Here is a 17,703-nt window from a genome sequence, read left to right on the forward strand (position 1 = left end):
CATGTCATGTGACCAATTTAAAGCAAATAAACAAAAAAATTGCCTATGGGGAAGAAAATATGTGTATTCACGGTTACAAGATAGCCACAAATTACAGGTCCTATCATTTTTGTAATCACACTACATTTCTCAATTTTGCACCACAGTGCAGGATGCAGATATAGGACACTGGAGCACTCTGATAAGACTTGGCCATCTCAAATGTACAGGGCTCAGCCCGTTTTTTTGGTTGTGTTATGCACTGCAGTTTTTAAAACTGAAATGAACCACTTAAAAAGAAGAAGTTTAGTTATTTTACTTGGTTTACAGTTTTAACAATCAGATGTACAGAGCAGTTCTATCAAAAGATGGAGGAGAGGGTTTAGAAGCTGGCTAGACAGCTTGAGAAAAGAAATGCATCACCACTTGAAGCTTTCTTATAAACTTCAGGATGGTTTTAAAAAAGAATTCCAAATCACGTACATAACTCAAATTCATTGTTATACTATGTTGGAGAGAGAGAGGTTAGAAGCAGGCGCTAAAACAGAGTATTGCCGCACCCACCACATAGCAAACCAACTCAGGATCTGAGTGCAGCCATGCAACGGGTGACACCTCAGCACCACACTAGTTCAGATGGAATGGAACACTATGAGTTTTATTTTATGGTGGCTGGAGTGCCAGTTCTGCCACCAACCTCCAGGTTTTAGGGCCTACATTAGCATCATACCCTGGATGGAGCAATTGCAGGTTAAGGGTCTTGCTCAAGGGCCCAATGAAGTGGAGTCACTTTTGGCGTTTACGGGATTCGAACAGGCAACCTTCCGATTGCCAGTGTAAATCCCTAGCCTCAGGGCCACCACTCTGCCCCATACTAGGTTATATTACATTCATGAACCATGGAACTGGGAGGGCTAAGCTGCCTAATTTTGGCATACTGTATTCTGTGCTGTTGTATTCTACATAACCTGTGGAGTGAGTTTTGCCAAGAAAGTGGTGTTTGATTTGGGATAGTCAATAGTAAATAAGAATTTGTTTGTTTGCCTTACATGTGACAATTGTGGTAGTTCAGCCTTGGCACAGACAGACACTGACACAATGTTCCAAAAACACACACTTTTAATTACAGTAAAAGTCCAGCACACAACACAGTGCCCCTGCACCAAACACCTTTCTTCCTATCCTTTTCTCTCTCTTCCGGACTTCTCCTGCCACCTTTCCACCTCTCCTCCCGAACGTTGCCTTCTTCCTCCCGACTCGGCTCTCTCACTCGAGGGAGGCGGCCTCTTTTATAACCACCTGCATGTGCTCCAGGTGCGCTCCAAAGAACTTCCGGCGGCACTTCCTGGTGTGGCAGAAATGCCACATGTGCACCCGGAAGTACTCTGGGTGTCCCTGGAATTCCTTCCTCCCAGCACCTCCGGGTGTGGCGGAAATGCTGGCCTTCAGGGCACCACAACTGTCCGGGACCCTCTGGCTGTGGCCCTCCTGTGGTCCAGGGGAGTTATTGTACCTCTCCCGGTCCTTCCAGGCGTCCTGCCCGGGCATGGGTCCTAGCCGTCTGCCACACAATATACATTAGAACATTTTGTTTTAGAATAATCTAAATAAGAAAAGGCCATTTAACCCAAAGCTTGCTAGTCCTGTCCACTTAATTCTTAATTCCAAAATAACACTAAGTGTAGTTTTGAAAGTCCCTGAAATCCTACTGTCCACCACACTACTTGGTCTCTATGGTATCTAAGGTTCTCTGTGTGAAGAAAATCTTCCTAATGTTTGTGTGAAATTCCCCCTTAACAAGTTTCCGACTGTGTCCCTGTGTTCTTGATGAACTCATTTTACAGTCACAGTCTCAATCCACTGGACTAATTGCCTTCATAATTTTAGACACTTCAGTCTCAGTCTCTGCTCATAGCTCATACCTCGCAATCCTGGCATCAGCCTAGTTGCTCTTCTCTGGACTCCCTCTAGTGCTACTATGTCTTTTTTGTTAAATTGCAGAACAAAACTGAACACCGTGAGGCCTCACCAGTGCCTTACTATATATAACTTAACGCATGAACCTCCCCCCTTAACTTGTACTTCACACTTTAGGACACTACACTACTTCTCTGGGCCCGAGCTCATCTGTGATGGACTGACGCAAAGTGGAAACGTGTGCTGTGGTCTGACGAGTCCACGTTTCAAATTGTTTTTGGAAATCATGGATGTCGTGTCCTCCGGGCCAAAGAGGAAAAGGATCATCCAGATTGTTATCAGCGCAAAGTTCAAAAGCCAGCATCTGTGATGGTATGGGGGTGTGTTAGTGCCCATGTCATGGGTAACTTGCACATCTGTGAAGGCACCATTAATGCTGAAATGTACATACAATTTTTGGAGCAACATATGCCACCATCAAAGCGACGTCTTTTTCAGGGACGTCCCTGCTTATTTCAGCAGGACAATGCGAAGCCACATTCTGCATGTGGTACAACAGTGTGGCTTCGTAGTAAAAGAGTATGGGTACTAAACTGGCCTGCCTGCAGTCCAGACCTGTCTCCCATTGAAAATGTGTGGCGCATTATGAAGCGCAAAATACGACAACGGAAACCCCGGACTGTTAAGAAACTTCAAGCAAGAATGAGAAAGAATTCCACCTACACAGCTTCAACAATTAGTGTCCTCAGTTCCCAAACGCTTACTGAGTGTCGTTAAAAGGAAAGGTGATATAACACAGTGGTAAACGTGCCCTGGCCCAGCTTTTGTGGAACGTGTTGCAGGCATCAAATTCAAAATGAGTGAAGATTTGCAAAACAACAATAAAGTTTATCAGTTTGAACATTCGATATCTTGTCTTTTTAGTGTATTCAATTGAATATAGGTTGAAAAGGATTTGCAAATCATTGTATTCTGTTTTTATTTACGTTTTACACAACGTCTCAACTTCATTGGAATTGGGGTTGTAACTTAACATTCTATTAACTTCCTTGACAGCTTCTTAATGAGGTTTTACATTGATTATGTGAAACTCAGTTATATTTTTGTGTTTCTAATACAATTAATATTTACTTATAGTGAGATTAATTTATAACTGTCACAATGCAGAATTAACAAAAATGAACATGTATATGATAAGCATCTCACCTGCTCTTTATTTTATTTAAATAGGTATTGGTTCTGTTTACTTCCATGCGACACTTAGCTTTTTGGGACAAATGCTAGATGAGCTGGCTATTCTTTGGGTCTTGATGTGTGCCATTGGCATGTGGTTCCCGAAGAGATACTTGCCAAAGATTTTCAGAAAAGACAGGTAATGAAAACTCCACAAATGCAAAAATAAATATTTTTTTTAAACTGAGATCTGTATATGAAATAGTTCAATGATTAATGAATGGATATTTATTGCTGGGCTCTAGTTATGGTAAATCCGTTTAGATCCACTTTGTTTCCTGTCTGTTTAAGCAGATCTGTAGGATGGGATCATTGAATGTGTTTACTTGCACACACAAAACCAGAATAAGGGATGTAACCCAGTTAAGGCAGAGGCTTGTTTTTTTTTCGCATGCGCAAGCCCACTTACGGAGTTCATCTTTGGCAAAAATGGTCCAAAGCACTAAATAGCACTTAAAAAAGTGATTAAACAGCATCACCCGCTGTTAAGAATCCTTAGGGCTCGTTTATAGTTCACGCTGAGAACGCGTACGCGCCCACATCATGGATGCCACGCGTTTCCAGTGTTCACTTGATGCGTCTTCTGAGCAGGTCTTCCGAAATTAACGCGACGCATGCACGAGTTGCAGTACCAGCAAAAAGTCGGGGGTTTGGGCGCAGTGTGATAAAAGTTTAAATGTGACGCCAGAGTCTCTGGTTATTATCGACATGTGACAGAAAGCCGCTTTGCAGATCCTACGAGATCGATGTGTGCGCTTCAATGTTTGTTGAATGGTTCGCAGTGGTGAAGCAAAATGCCGACATACAGATGCATTCATGGTGCTTTTATATTCAAGCATCGCATATTCCCGATCATAATGACACGACACATTTTAAAAGTCACACGTACCATCTTTTGTGCCGTCTTTTTTTTCTGGGGCTTCCTCCTGACCTGACAGCAGCAGCACACAGAATAGATCACCACACAGAACACATTAAATGTCTGATATTCCAACTCTCTGCACATTTAGAATCCTTAGAGTTATACTGGATATCACTTTCATGATAAAATGCATTAAATTATTCCTCTTTTTATTTATTTTATTTATTCTATTGTAGAATCAACTCTCGGCAGCAGCCAGCAGGGCGGCACATGCGTACGGGCGCCGTTCTCATCCCTATCACCTTCGCCGTAACTTCCCCTACCTCTTCATATTATAAATCATTCTTGAGGCAGACTGAAGACTAAAGTGCCAGCTTAAGTGAAAAATTAAGGAAAACATATTAAGTAATTGCAACACAAACACTGACTTAATCAGTTTTAACGCGAAAAGATACCGATGAAAGAAGAGAAGTGGGGTGAGGGTGGAGAAAAGAAGAGCTGCTCAGGAAGCAGCAAGTGTATCAACCTCTGAGAAAACGAATGCTAAACGTACAGAGAAAGAGGATGAAGACTAGGAATGCTCAAGTCAAGTGTATAATGTGCAATGCGCCATTACTGGTATTTTATAATGTCGGTAGTTTAAGTCGAATGCAGAAAAGTCACGGTATTGGTCCAAGACACTATGATATGCTAATGCCCACCTGAGAGAGTAACCACGGAGCACACGGCCTTTTTTTCTATGTATTGTGCCTACGTGACCACACGGTAATACCCAAACTATTCCGAAGCAACATTTGTACTGATTTGTGTTTTTTTTATCTCACGCCCTCACACACCTTTATCATAAGAGCATCCCTTATCTACTACGGAGCGTTTGATCAGAAGAAAATATGAAGCTGGTTTTAAATGAAACGTCGTTGAAGTAGCGAAAGAAATTGGTAACTGCGCTGCTGCAACAAAGTTTGATGTGTCTGAGAAACTGGTGTGAGATTGGAGGAGGCATTATTGAACGGGCGTATAAGTCGGGGTCTGATTTTATGATCAATTTTTTGGGTGTCAAGACCCGACTTATACATGAGTATATACGGTAATACATTTTTTTTTCATTTCAATCAATTAGATATTCACAGAACAGTTGGGTTTTCAATTGCTTCTTAAATTGAGCGACATTCGAAAAGTTTCCGCACTTTTTTTTAAACTGAATTTATTAAGAATTTCAAAAACAAATGACATCACTTTTTTTACATAGTCATCTTCCTTTGCGATGCAATTTTCCCAGTCACATGACACTCTTGGACATGAGCAATTACTACTCCTCCCGCCTTCACTGTTTCCAACGAAAATGTAAAGTGCAGAAACATTTTGAACGTCCCTAGTACATTGAAAGCATCATTTTTTCTGTCAGCCAGTGATGTGCTACCTTAAGGAAGCCGGTGCTGTATGAAGGGTTAATAAGTACTACGAGTCCAATCACAATCATAGTGCTTTTTTCTATTCTGTTAGGGAATGTAAAATGTGAGACATCAGACATACACTCTGTTCTGTTTTTGAGGTTCTTTAATCCTCGTCTCTGCTTTACATGCATTGTACTTCCAAGCTCATTGGTTGTTGGTGCCCCTGCAGACAGGGCTGGCCCCTACAATTTAAAACAAAATCAGATCTATTAAAATTTGTTGGGAGGATCGTAGACTAGTTGGAGTGAGTTGCTGTCTATATCAGTTTGTGCGACTGGCAATTTCAGGTGTCTGCCGCATCTACCTCTGACTCACTAAGGCTATGTCAATGAAGTCTTCATCTGAAAATCGCTGGCAGAGTCGTCTAATATGACATGGCCTTAAAGGAAGGAAATATTTACCTTTAATTGTTAGTAAATGTAGGTTAGTTAATTGCAAAAATGAAAATGCTATCTGAATGCTGTATACCTTTTTTATTTATTTTTGATAACATAAAGTATTTAGAGAGTAACCCCAAAGTAAGGTTTGTAATAAATAAGTAAAAAATTTGTAAGAAACTAAGAAATATGATTCATTTTTTTTCAGGAAGTAATCCCTTCACAATTCGAGAAAAGTGATTTGTAATAGATTACTCTCTTTGAGTTACCATCCCAACTCTAGGGATGAGTTTCGGATTTGTGCTTAGTATGTTTACCTCTTCAACACCCACAAGAGATACGCACATTTGGTTTCAATTTTTAGTAGCAAGAGAATGTCAGTGTTGTCGACAGCAGTAAAACCAATAGTGTGCCTGTAAACTCGAATAAATGTTTAACAGCACATTTTATTAGTGAGTATGGATTTAATAAATACGTAAGTGGAGTTTGCCTCGTCTAAGTGAACTGTCCTGTCTTCCATTCCCCACAGGAGCAGATTTAAAGCGGCAATCGCCATTCTTTCAGGAATAACAACCTGTCTTGCATTTGTGAAACCAGTCATCAACTCTATCTCCTTGATGACCCTGGGCATTCCTTGTACGGTGTTGCTGATTACAGAATTGAAAAGGTGAGATTTTGTTTCTGTCTACTTTTGGATTATGGATTGTTGCAGATTGTCGCACATTTTGCATTATATGAAGTGATTTTATTGGCCATTGTGCAACTTTATCTAGTGTATATGTGCATGCTTGCTTCAGATAACACTAAACAGAATTCACTTCAGTTCAGTGCAGTTTAATTTAAAGCATTATTAAAGACACACTCAGAATGATTTATAAATAACTAACAAAACCATGAATTATTAAAGTCTCTCTCTATATAAAAGTTCACAAGAGAACAACTTAACGGATTTAGATGTTCTTTTTTCTATAATTTGTGTGGACATTCCAGTTGATTTTGCGACTTCTCTCATTGCATTAAGTATCATAGTTCGCTTGCAGCACCGATTTATTTGCGCGAATTTGAGAGAGACACAGCAGGCTAAGGGGAAGGGGACGGGGCCCTCCTCAATCACGCTCCATCCTCAGGGTTTACCTTACCTCTGCTTAGCTAGCGAATGAGAGAACTATTTAACGGATTTGGATTGGGCTTTTTTCTAGAATTTGTGGGAACATTCTGGTTGATTTTGTGACTTTGCTCATTGCGCTAAGTATCATAGTTTGCTTGCGGTACTGATTTATTTGCGCGAATCCGAGAGAGACACAGCAGGCTAAGGGGAAGGGGGCGGGGCCCTCCTCACTCACGCAACAGCCTCGGGACGTACCTTACCTCTGCTTAGCTAGCGAACCAGAGAACTATTTAACGGATTTCGATTGGGCTTTTTTCTAGAATTTGCTTGTACATTCCTGTTGATTTTGCAACTTCTCTTGTTGCTCAAAGAATTGCAATTCGCTTGCAGGAGCGATACATCCTGGCTAATCAGAGACAGAGGCTCCGGGCCGAAGGCAGGGGTAAGCGTGACGTCAGGATTGGGGAGTCGGTCTACCTCTGCGTTTTGGAGTGTACTTTGTCTCTGCTTAGCTAGGGAAACCTTTTTGTTTATTGATTTTTATAGTTTGTCCTGTTTCACCACAATGCGGGCAGAGCCATAGGGGACGGCTAACCTGAAATAAAATGCATAGTCACACTGAGAGAGACATTCATTCAGTATTAACTGCTCCCAGATTAGGAATTAAAAAGTACAATTATATCAGTTTAGTTAACAAAAAAATCAATTTAATCTAAGTCACGGCCAGTGGTGAACTAGATGATAATATCAGATGTGTGCCTGCCATTTTTATGACCTTCAGCTGTGTAAATGACAAACCTGGCAGATTGATTATTCTGTGTTTAAATAGTTTTTTCTAGACTTGGTGGTGACATTGCTTTGTTGTAAATAATCAAATTTTTTCTTTCTATCCAGTAGCCTCAGGAGTTAATAGACTTTTCATCTGTTTAAGAACACTATATTCTGTCAAGTTATTATTTTCATTGTTTCGACTTGAGTAAACATTTGTCTTGGCTGCCAGCCTACACTTTTCAGACACATGTTGTTCTATGTTAGCTAAGTGTTGAGATTTCCTAATACATTTTTCGTGTCTTACATTGTCAGCTTACAAAACATCTATTGAGACAGCCCTGCGGTAGGTGACTGGCAAATAGCAATATACTGTAAATACACAGCTAAAATAGCAACTCATACAGTTTTCTGAAAATACTTTATTTAATTCTTGGTTTATTATAATAAATACAATACAATGTTTTACAAGAATAGTAACTAGTATGGAAATATAGGCCCGATTATTTAACTTGCTGTATTTTTCTTGTAGTATGTAGTAGCTAGCTGTACTTTAACGAGTTGGGAGGTTTGTGTTTGGTGAATTCGCCTGTTTGCAGATTTGTTATCAATAAATAAATTGTGAACATTCAGCCCGACTACAGACAGACACCAGGACACAGAGAAATCCAACCACAAGCTTTTATTATTTTCCCAATGCACAGCCCTTTGTACAGCACACACAGTGCATAACCCACCAGCACTATTGCTCACAGTTCTTTCTTTCTTTCTTTCTCTGCTGCCCTCACTCCTCCACACGCAACTCTGTCCTCTGCCTCCTGCCTCCGGCTCTCCGAATGGAGTGAGGCAGCCCCTTTTATAGTGCACCTGGATGTGCTCCAGGTGCTCCCTAATGCTGTTCCTGCAGCACTTCCTGGTGTGGCGGAAGTGCTGCATGGACTCCTGGAAGCACTTCCGGATTGTCCAGATTCTGGTACAGACTATATGAAATATTTGTATTCAGTTTAAACCGTTTCATCCAAAATCACCTAAAATTTTCAGGATACAAAACTTTTGTCCAGTGTAATATTAATTTTGGACTAACTGACTACTAATTTATATATATATATATATATATATAAACTTAAAGTGCTTTGCATGTGGTGTTTTTATTAAGAGTGAACTTTGTTGACTGCAGTTATTAAGATGAATCGCCTATGCTAAGGAAAAAATAATACAGTAATACAGTATAGCATAATGCTTTATGAATTTATTGTGAAACAAATCTTTGTGCTGATGCTTCTACAAATAAGAATTTTATTTAACACACTTTGTTTTGTAATAGTACTAAGGATTTGAAAGTCAATTAAAGCAGTTTTTAATATCTTAATAATACTGATTAATCATCATGTCATTGTGTTAAGAATATAAATTAAAAATTGCTAAAAAAAATGAATTGCCCAAAATTATATAGCTATTTTTGACGCTCCTAGTCCGTATGGCCCCCCCCATGCTCTCCCATTCCGTCTACTGACTTCACTGGAAAGGGGTGTGTGGCGCTCCCGATATCTCTGCAAAATGACGAAGGTCCAAGTCTTTAGAGTCCTGGTGCTTCCTGTCTTGCTATATGGTTGCGAGACATGGACACTATCTAGTGACCTGAGATGAAAACTGGACTCCTTCATGTGTGGCTTTTTGGAGAATCCTTGGCTACTGCTGGTTTGGCTTTGTGTTGCTCATGGAGTCCTGAATGAGGCACATTACCTGCATTATGAAGGAGCGTCAGTAATGGCACTACGGCCATGTGGTGCGTTTCCCCGAGGGTGATCCAGCTCGTAAGGTCCTCATTGTTGGGGACCCGAGTGGCTGGAACAGGCCAAGGAGTCACCCACGTATCACCTGGCTGTGGCAGATAGAGGGTTATTTCCGGAGGGTGTCTGCCTGGGGTGGGTTTCCAACCGGGATCCCGAGTTGTTTCGTTGTGTAGTGCGTGCGGCAACTTGATGTACCAGTGCATGCTCCCCAACTTGACTTGACTAGTCCCAATGTTTAAGCATGCTAGTCTTTATTTAAAATGGTTAGAATGACAACGTGCCATTCAACAAAGCTGGTTTCTATTAACTGTAGACTTTTATCGAACCACCCATTTCTTGCTTACAATCCTTTAATTTTTCTCTCTGTATTGATGTATAATTAGATGTGGACTAAGCAGACTAGTAGTTATTTTAATTAAGAAACTAAACCTTTGTAAAATTGAGGCTTTGGTAGATTGCAGCACTTTTAGCCTCAATATTTACATTGACTAACCAAGTACAAGAAGAAATAAACACACATACTGTAACTGGAATACAACTGAGAACCTTCCTTGTACTCTGTATTTTTTGCTGCCAATTGTTGAAATGTTGTAACTTTCTTTATTTGTGACACACGTAATGGGGAAAGAAATCACTATATATATTGAAAATATAAAAAACAACAGGGAAATAATGAGGGGCTGGGGACCAGCCAGTGCTCCATTTATTATATCGGAAGAAAATGCAAAAAATAGGGCCTGTAATTAAATGAATTGCAGACTCTGCACATCTGATGCCTTATCTCTCTCTAGACTGCTCTGTTCCAAGTTGAATCTTAACCTTTTGTTCGTACATGAACTTGGGCTTCTTGGACTTTTGGTCTTTAAATCACCTGTGGGGGGGCGGAAGAGGTGGGATCTTCCAGGGTCAAGCTAGAAGTGACCTTAATGGTGTTCATCGTCTGGGCTGCTGGTGAAAGAGAAGAGGTTGTTAGCAGCTGTGTTTCCCCAGACGCTCGTTTGTGAGTTCTTACTTCCGAATTTTCGCTTGGATGCTTCTGATTTATCTGTGTGTGACTGTAAAATTTTTTGTTTTTTTTTTGTGTGATGAAATTTTTATTGATAAATGTCAATGAGTAGAAGGGAAAATGGGTCAGTTTTTAAACAACATGAGGTTAAGTGACAAATTAGTAGCCTCAGCAAACCAGAGAAATATAATAATGTTCTTTAAGTAATCATGTACCGTAAATAATAGACTAAAATAAAGAAACTCGCCCTCAACAACTCTCACCCAAGTCAGTCCTACAGAAAAAAATAAGACTTGAGAACAATAAAGAATGCCTGTGTGGAACTGAGGAGGGAGGCATGCAAGATGCAAGCATCTATCTATCTATCTATCTATCTATCTATCTATCTATCTATCTATCTATCTATCTATCTATCTATCTATCTATCTATCTATCTATCTATCTATCTATCTATCTATCTATCTATCTATCTATCTATCTATCTAATATATAGTTTCCTTCACATCTATCTATCTATCTATCTGTCTATCTATCTATCTATCTATCTATCTAAAACTGTAGAGATCCAGACCAAAATACAAGCACTGGAAGACATCCCAGACTACGTGAAAAAGATTCTAGGTTTCATAACGTATGTGGGGTAATATATGAATGGTGTATAATTTTAAATGGGACAAGTTGCTGGTTTGGATTTCTAGAAGAAGGGGATGTATTTTTTCATGCAAAATACAAGGGAAAGAGGAAAGATCACATTTCCACATTGGATAGATTGATATTGCTTGATAGGATGCCTCGCACAACCTTATACAACGTTGTCACTGATTGTATAGTATTTGATAAAAGACTCAAGAAACTGCACAGCAGGAGAGAAGGAAGTGGAGATGATAGAAAAAAGACATTACATGTTTTGAGAACGTATCTGAGCCGAAGAAAGAACAAAACAATTTAAAAAGGAATATCACTGCAGGATCTCAAAGATTGTAGCATCCAGAGTCAAAGATGTCACCTAAGGTGTGTATGCTATGACTTATCCAGGAAGAGGAAAATTATTAGATTATCACCAATGTGTAGCATATGATTGTGAGATATTGGTGTAATTGGTTACCTCCTAAAACTGTAGACGCCACACTTCTCACATGTAAGGAATCAAGGGACCTAATTAATTGATTGGACCTGGGGTTTATTAGTAATGAGAAGGAGACAATTTGGGAGCAATTATTAGACACTAGCAAAATACCCGCGCTTCGCAGCGGAGAAGTAGTGTGTTAAAGAAGTTATGAAAAAGAAAAGGAAACATTTTAAAAATAACGTAACATGATTGTCAATGTAGTTGTTTTGTCACTGTTATGAGTGTTGCTGTCATCAAGGATTTGATTATCATTATTTCTTTCAATCAGGTTCGTATTTGGAGGATGTGTTGTGTTCAAGTTATATTCCGTGTTTGTCAACCGTTGTAAAGATAACAGGTGTCATTCATCGAAGTGTTCACTACCCAAATCGGTAATCGTGAATCTAAGATGTTTAACAGGCATTCCTGGTATTAAGTTGTGGATTTGCCTGCGAATATTTAGCGGCAGCGTGTCTATGAACTTAATTTAAACTTAAGCTTTACACCTTGCTTTCCTATTGATATGTCTAGAAAGGCTGGTTCAGCGTCAGAGGGTTCAGCCTTCTACCTACACGGGAAGTTGGAGAATTAGTGATGAGTCAGTCAGTGAGAGCTTTGCCTTTTATTAGTATAGATTCCATGGAGAGCCATGAAGGTTGACTGGCAGGTTGAAGCCAGTCCCAAATCAGTTGTTGAATGACTGGCCAATGATATATTGCTCTCCATAATGTATGGGACAAATGCATAATTTTTCTTGATTTCCCCCTCTGCTCCACAGTTTAAAATTACAAATCAAACATTTCAGATGTGATTAAAGAGCGACTTTCATGTCATTGTTTACATTAGGGAAGACTAATTAACTAATAGACTAATTAATTCATACATTTTGGTCACACTTTTTGTACATGGTTCCCACATTTCAGGGCACCATAATATTTGGTACACAGCAATGGCAGGTCTATTAAAGCCACCATATTTAGTGCATTTGTCGCATAACCCTTGCATGTAATGACTGTTTGAAGTCTGTGTTTCATAGACATCACCAGGTGCTGAAGATCTTCTCGTTCATTCATGATGGTGGCTCCAAAATCCGTACTAATCCCTACTTTCTCTGCTGTTCTTTTTCCGGCCACCACCACCCAATCAAGTACCATGGTGTCCCTACATTGATGGATTAAAGGCCAGAAGTCCACATGACCATCCATGTGAACCCTGAATACCATGAGGACTGATTGAGGTCATTTACGTTGGGTAGAATGCTTAGAGGGGGCTGGGTGGTCTTGTGACCTTGGAACCCCTGCAGATTTTATTTTTTTTTTCTCCAGCTGTCTGGAGTTGTTTTTTGTTTTTTCTGTCCTCTCTGGCCGTCCGACCTTACTTTTAATCTATGTTAATTAGTATTGCCTAATTTTATCTACTCTCTCTCACTCTCTCTGTATATATATATTATCGGAGATGGCTGGGGTGGCGACCTGGCCGGGATGCCTAGGAAGACCGGAGGAGGGCTTACGCCTTCCCCAGACCATGTGGGGGCGACCGCCCTGGTTCCTTTGGGGGCCACAGGTGCAGAGCTTTGAAGCTCAACCCTGTAGGGGCCCATGGTCACCGCCAGGGGGCACCCCAATGCCTGGAGAACCCTGGACCTCAGCACTTCCGCCACACCAGGAAGTGCTAGGGGGAAGAGGAGCAGGGACACCCGGAGTGCTTCCAGGGATACAGCCGGCACTTCCACAACACTGGGGCGTGTCAGTTAAAGATTGCCAGAGCACACCTGGAGCACATCTGGGGGGATATAAAAGGGGCTGCCTCCCTTTATTGAGGGCTGGAGTCGGGAGGAAGAGGACGAGTTCTGGAAGGAGAGAGAAGGAGGCGGTCTGAAGGAAAGGCATATTGTTGTGTTGGCCTGGACTGTTGTGGTGATTGGTGCTGCGACTCTGGGTTTGTGCACTTTAAATACTTGTAAATAAACGTGTGTTGGACTTTAAAATGATGTCCGTCTGTCTGTGTCCGGGCTGCTTCCCACTATATATATATATATATAGTATATATTATAAATTATATATAATTTATTGAACGTTAATGTGGTGGTGTTAGATTTTCAGATTCTTATTCAGTTTTTAAATTCTAAACTAAAAAAATATCAAGAGCTGACATGCCGCGAGACGAGGTGAGACTTTGTGCCAAAAGATTTAACTACGCCCGGGGCCAGAAATAAAACACAAAGAGTAGGACAGCTGCTGTAACAGGCTTTGAAATGTTTGAAGCACTGCGCGAGATGAGGATCACACTGCACAAGCCAGCAGCTGATCGAGCAAAGAGGAGGTTATAAAAAAAAAAAAAACGGTATTTGTTTCCCATTGTATCACCATTTAACATTGGGTTGCGGAGGAGTGACCGCGTCCCCTTGGAGTGTGTTCAGCCCCCCTCTTTACAACATGAGCTGCAGAGACGCGAAGTGGCTGGCGTGTAACGCAGGCTGGGGAGTTGGGTTATGGTTGGTGAGCAAAGCGAGCAGGGGGTGAACCTCCAAGTTTTTATATATATTTTGTGTTTTTTTCTTTTTCTTCATCCTGTAAAGCACTTTGAGCTTCATCATTTGTATGAAAATCCATCCATTATCCAACCCGCTATATCCTAACTACAGGGTCATGGGGGTCTGCTGGAGTCAATCCCAGCCAACAAAGGGCAGGAAACAAACCCTGGGGCAGGGCGCCAGCCCACCACAGGGTGCACAAACACACACACATTGCAAGCACACACTAGGGACAATTCAGGATTGCCAATGCACCTGCCTTTGGACTTGTGAGAGGAAACTGGAACACTTGGAGGAAACCCAAGCAGACATGGGGAGAACTTGCAAACTCCATGCAGGGACGACTTGGGAAGCGAACCCGGGTCTCCTAACTGCGAGGCAGCAGCGCTACCCACTGCGCCATCTAGCTTTTTCTGTTTTCACAGCTATTGCTGGCAATGCTGCACTAAGAGATGTGTGGGTACGAGAAAGCAATGGTGGTCCCGTGACTGTTGTCACCCCTGTAGCTCTCCTTCATTGTTGTTTTACCTCACTGCTGGTGGTGGCTGATGATAGCAGCACTCAGCCCATGGGCATAGGAAAAAAAAAAACACTTGAATTCAGATCTGACTGTTCTCAATCATGTCGCATGGCTACAAATCAGATTTGTATCAGATCTAAGACCACATATAAAAAGGACTCAAATCTGATTTGAAAAGATTGGATTTCTGTGCCCAAACAGCCCTGAAAACACCAGATTAGCATCACATTAATGCAAAAAATCGCATTAGAGTCACTTCAGCCTTAATGTGAACATAGCCTTACTTTTTAAAAACTAAATTGTAACCTGAGATTCATTTTCAATTAAAGGTTTGTAAATAGTTCTTGAATAAAAGGTTTGCCTTGAATGAAAAATGTCTAGTATAGGATCAGAACCTGTCTGAATGTTCCTGTGTAAATTTAGTAAAGGATTGCAGATGTGGGCTGAGTGCTCAGTTTGCGTTGGGCTCCACAGAATCAAAAATAGAACAGTCAGGGAAACAGAACAAAATTGGAAAAGAATTGTTTTGCATGCATATTCACATTACAGTGTGCTGCTTCAGGTGCTGGTGAAAGAAACTCAAGTATAGTAGCAAGGGCGGGACATGAAATTGGATCTCACATTTGAGGAAAAGCCAACCAGGAAGAAGCTGCCAACAACCTTTCAACAAGTTTTTAGCAACTCCCAAAAGTGTTACCTTTCCTTAGGAAAGTATTTGTTTAAATTTTGAGTTCCAGATGTTCACAATGGGCCTGTTTAACTTTTGCTCTTCCTTACCGTTCCTTGTCTTAAGCAAAACTTTCCCTAAACCTGCACATAGCGCGGCGGAGAAGAACTACAGCATACAGCAGGCGACATCTCCCTTGTTCTCTGTTTTGAAGAACACATCTGTAGGTCAAATCTTGATATGACGTGGTAACAAAAACTTGTTCTGGTTTTAGCACCTCTCAACCTGCCTCAAAAAAATTCAGGTTTCCATTCAATTTACTTTATTTTGGTGTAATTTCTTTACAGACCGCTTTGACAGGTTTTCAGGTAAAATGCAAATATTATAAATTACTAACTACATAATGAGTATTACATAAAGACACAACTTTGTTTAAACAGACAGGAGAGCAAAATAGTTTGAAAGCGATTAACATAAATGGAACCCAACAATATCTGCCCATTAATTAATTGTTGCACTATGGTCCATTGACCGTTGGGGAAAGTGAAGAACAACAAAATCCAGTCCGCAGTATCCCAGGAGAAAATAAACCACTGAGGGGTTCAACAAAAATCCCGCCCGTCACCTCCTGGGCATTCTACAGTGGAGTCTGTGCTGTGCCATCTAATCGGATGACAATTTTTTTAGAAAACTATTGTTAAGAAATGTTTCTGAGGGATGTTGACATGGGTTCACTGACAAAAGCGCAATAGACATAGGATCGCTGACAAAACCGCGACGGACAAACTCGCTAACTGGTTTTCGACAAATGCGTGCCGACAAAATCACGAGAGAGGCCAAGAGAGTGGGACGCGTATGTGCGTATTATGTACACATTATGTGCTAGGTTATAACTGTATTCAAAGATGCTAATTGCACTGAGTTTCGTTCCTCCGGAAGATGTTGGGTCCGCTGATGAACTGAGCGAGTAGACCCGACAATCTCCAGAATGTTTATGATTACTGGGAGGACAATTACGTTGGTCGATTGAGACGCAATCGACGAGCCAACCCGTTGTTTCCTATCACCATGTGGAGCATGCGAGAACGTGTTGCTGATGGCATGCCGCGAACAAATAACTCAGTCGAGGGTTGGCATAACGCGTTGTATACAAGGCGGAATTACCAGCAGTCAGGCAGCCAGCAAGTCTAAATACGCTCAACTATCAAGACGTCCTGCTGCAATTCTTCCTACATATGCAGGGCGTGATCTTAAGGACTATCTGCGTGCCGCGTCTCATAATATTGACTTCTAAAATAAACATTATTATATATGCTTTAAACTAGTAATTCATATTTAATGAAACTCGCGATTTTGTCTGCGCGATTTTGACGCCGTATTTTAATGGGTGCTCATATGTCTATCGCGCAAATGTCAGGTCACTGAAACATGTCAATCCTTGTCAGCTTTATGCTGGAGGAAATAAACTCTACAGGGTCCACAGTCAGTTGTAACAGTGAAAATCAAAGACTAAATTAGACACAAAAAAAATAAAAGCAGCGTCACCCAGTTAAGGTTAAGGTTGCTTTATTTAGTTATTTTTACGCAAGAAAACATGACATTTGCCTTCTCAGTTGCATCTAATAACAGACAGAATGAAATAAAACAAACAAATAGAAACAAGACAGGTTAAGGTAAGGCAGTTAGATAATACATATTTACAAAAAAAAAAAAAGGTTACAGGATATATATCAGAACCTTAATCATTTTCTCCAATATTTCTTATTGAAAAGTCGAATGGCGCTAGGAAGAAAGGATTTTTTCAATTTGTGTGCGTTTTCAAAGGAACTATCCTTCCTGATTTACTGAAGTTTAGTTCGACATGTAATGGATGTCTTTCGTCAGTTGAGATGATCTCCAGTTTCTTTAACATTGCCTGCCCTCTGACACACACACGTCAAGTCATCTCCATCAGCCCCAATAACTTTAGCTACATACTTCACAATCTGCTGGAGCTTTTTTGAGTTTTGGTTTGTCAGATTATTAAACCAGGCAATGAAACTGAAAGTGATCATACGAGGTGTGGCAGAAAAGTAATGAGACTGGCAACGCTGTGCTGTTGTCCTTGATGGAGCACGTGTATCAGTACCCTCCCATAGCTCAGTGCGAGTTTCAACTCCTTCCGTTAACTACGTGATTTTTGTGACTGCAATTAGCGAAGTTGTGTTTTTGGTTGTGCGTCACGCAAAATGGAACAGCGAATTTGGAGCAAGCGTTGTGCCATTAAACGGCAAGTGTGACGCTTGAAAAGTTAAAACAGGCCTACGGGAACATTCTTTATCCCGAGCTCAAGTTTTCGCTGGCACAAATCATTTTAGAAGGCAGAAAACACGTTGAAG

The 17,703-nt window shown here is 40.8% G+C and overlaps 1 protein-coding gene across 1 annotated transcript in view; it reads left to right on the forward strand.

Moving 5' to 3' along the window:
- Nucleotides 1-17,703, forward strand: part of acer2 (alkaline ceramidase 2) — a 46,478-nt gene that overhangs the window by 19,915 nt on the left and 8,860 nt on the right. Inside the window, exons 3-4 of the mRNA XM_039758255.1 lie at nucleotides 3,127-3,268; nucleotides 6,352-6,489. Of these exons, the coding sequence (XP_039614189.1) occupies nucleotides 3,127-3,268; nucleotides 6,352-6,489 (280 nt within the window). The remainder of the gene's footprint in view (nucleotides 1-3,126; nucleotides 3,269-6,351; nucleotides 6,490-17,703) is intronic.

This window comes from Polypterus senegalus, chromosome 7, assembly GCF_016835505.1.
Source record: "Polypterus senegalus isolate Bchr_013 chromosome 7, ASM1683550v1, whole genome shotgun sequence".
Lineage (NCBI taxonomy): Eukaryota > Metazoa > Chordata > Cladistia > Polypteriformes > Polypteridae > Polypterus > Polypterus senegalus.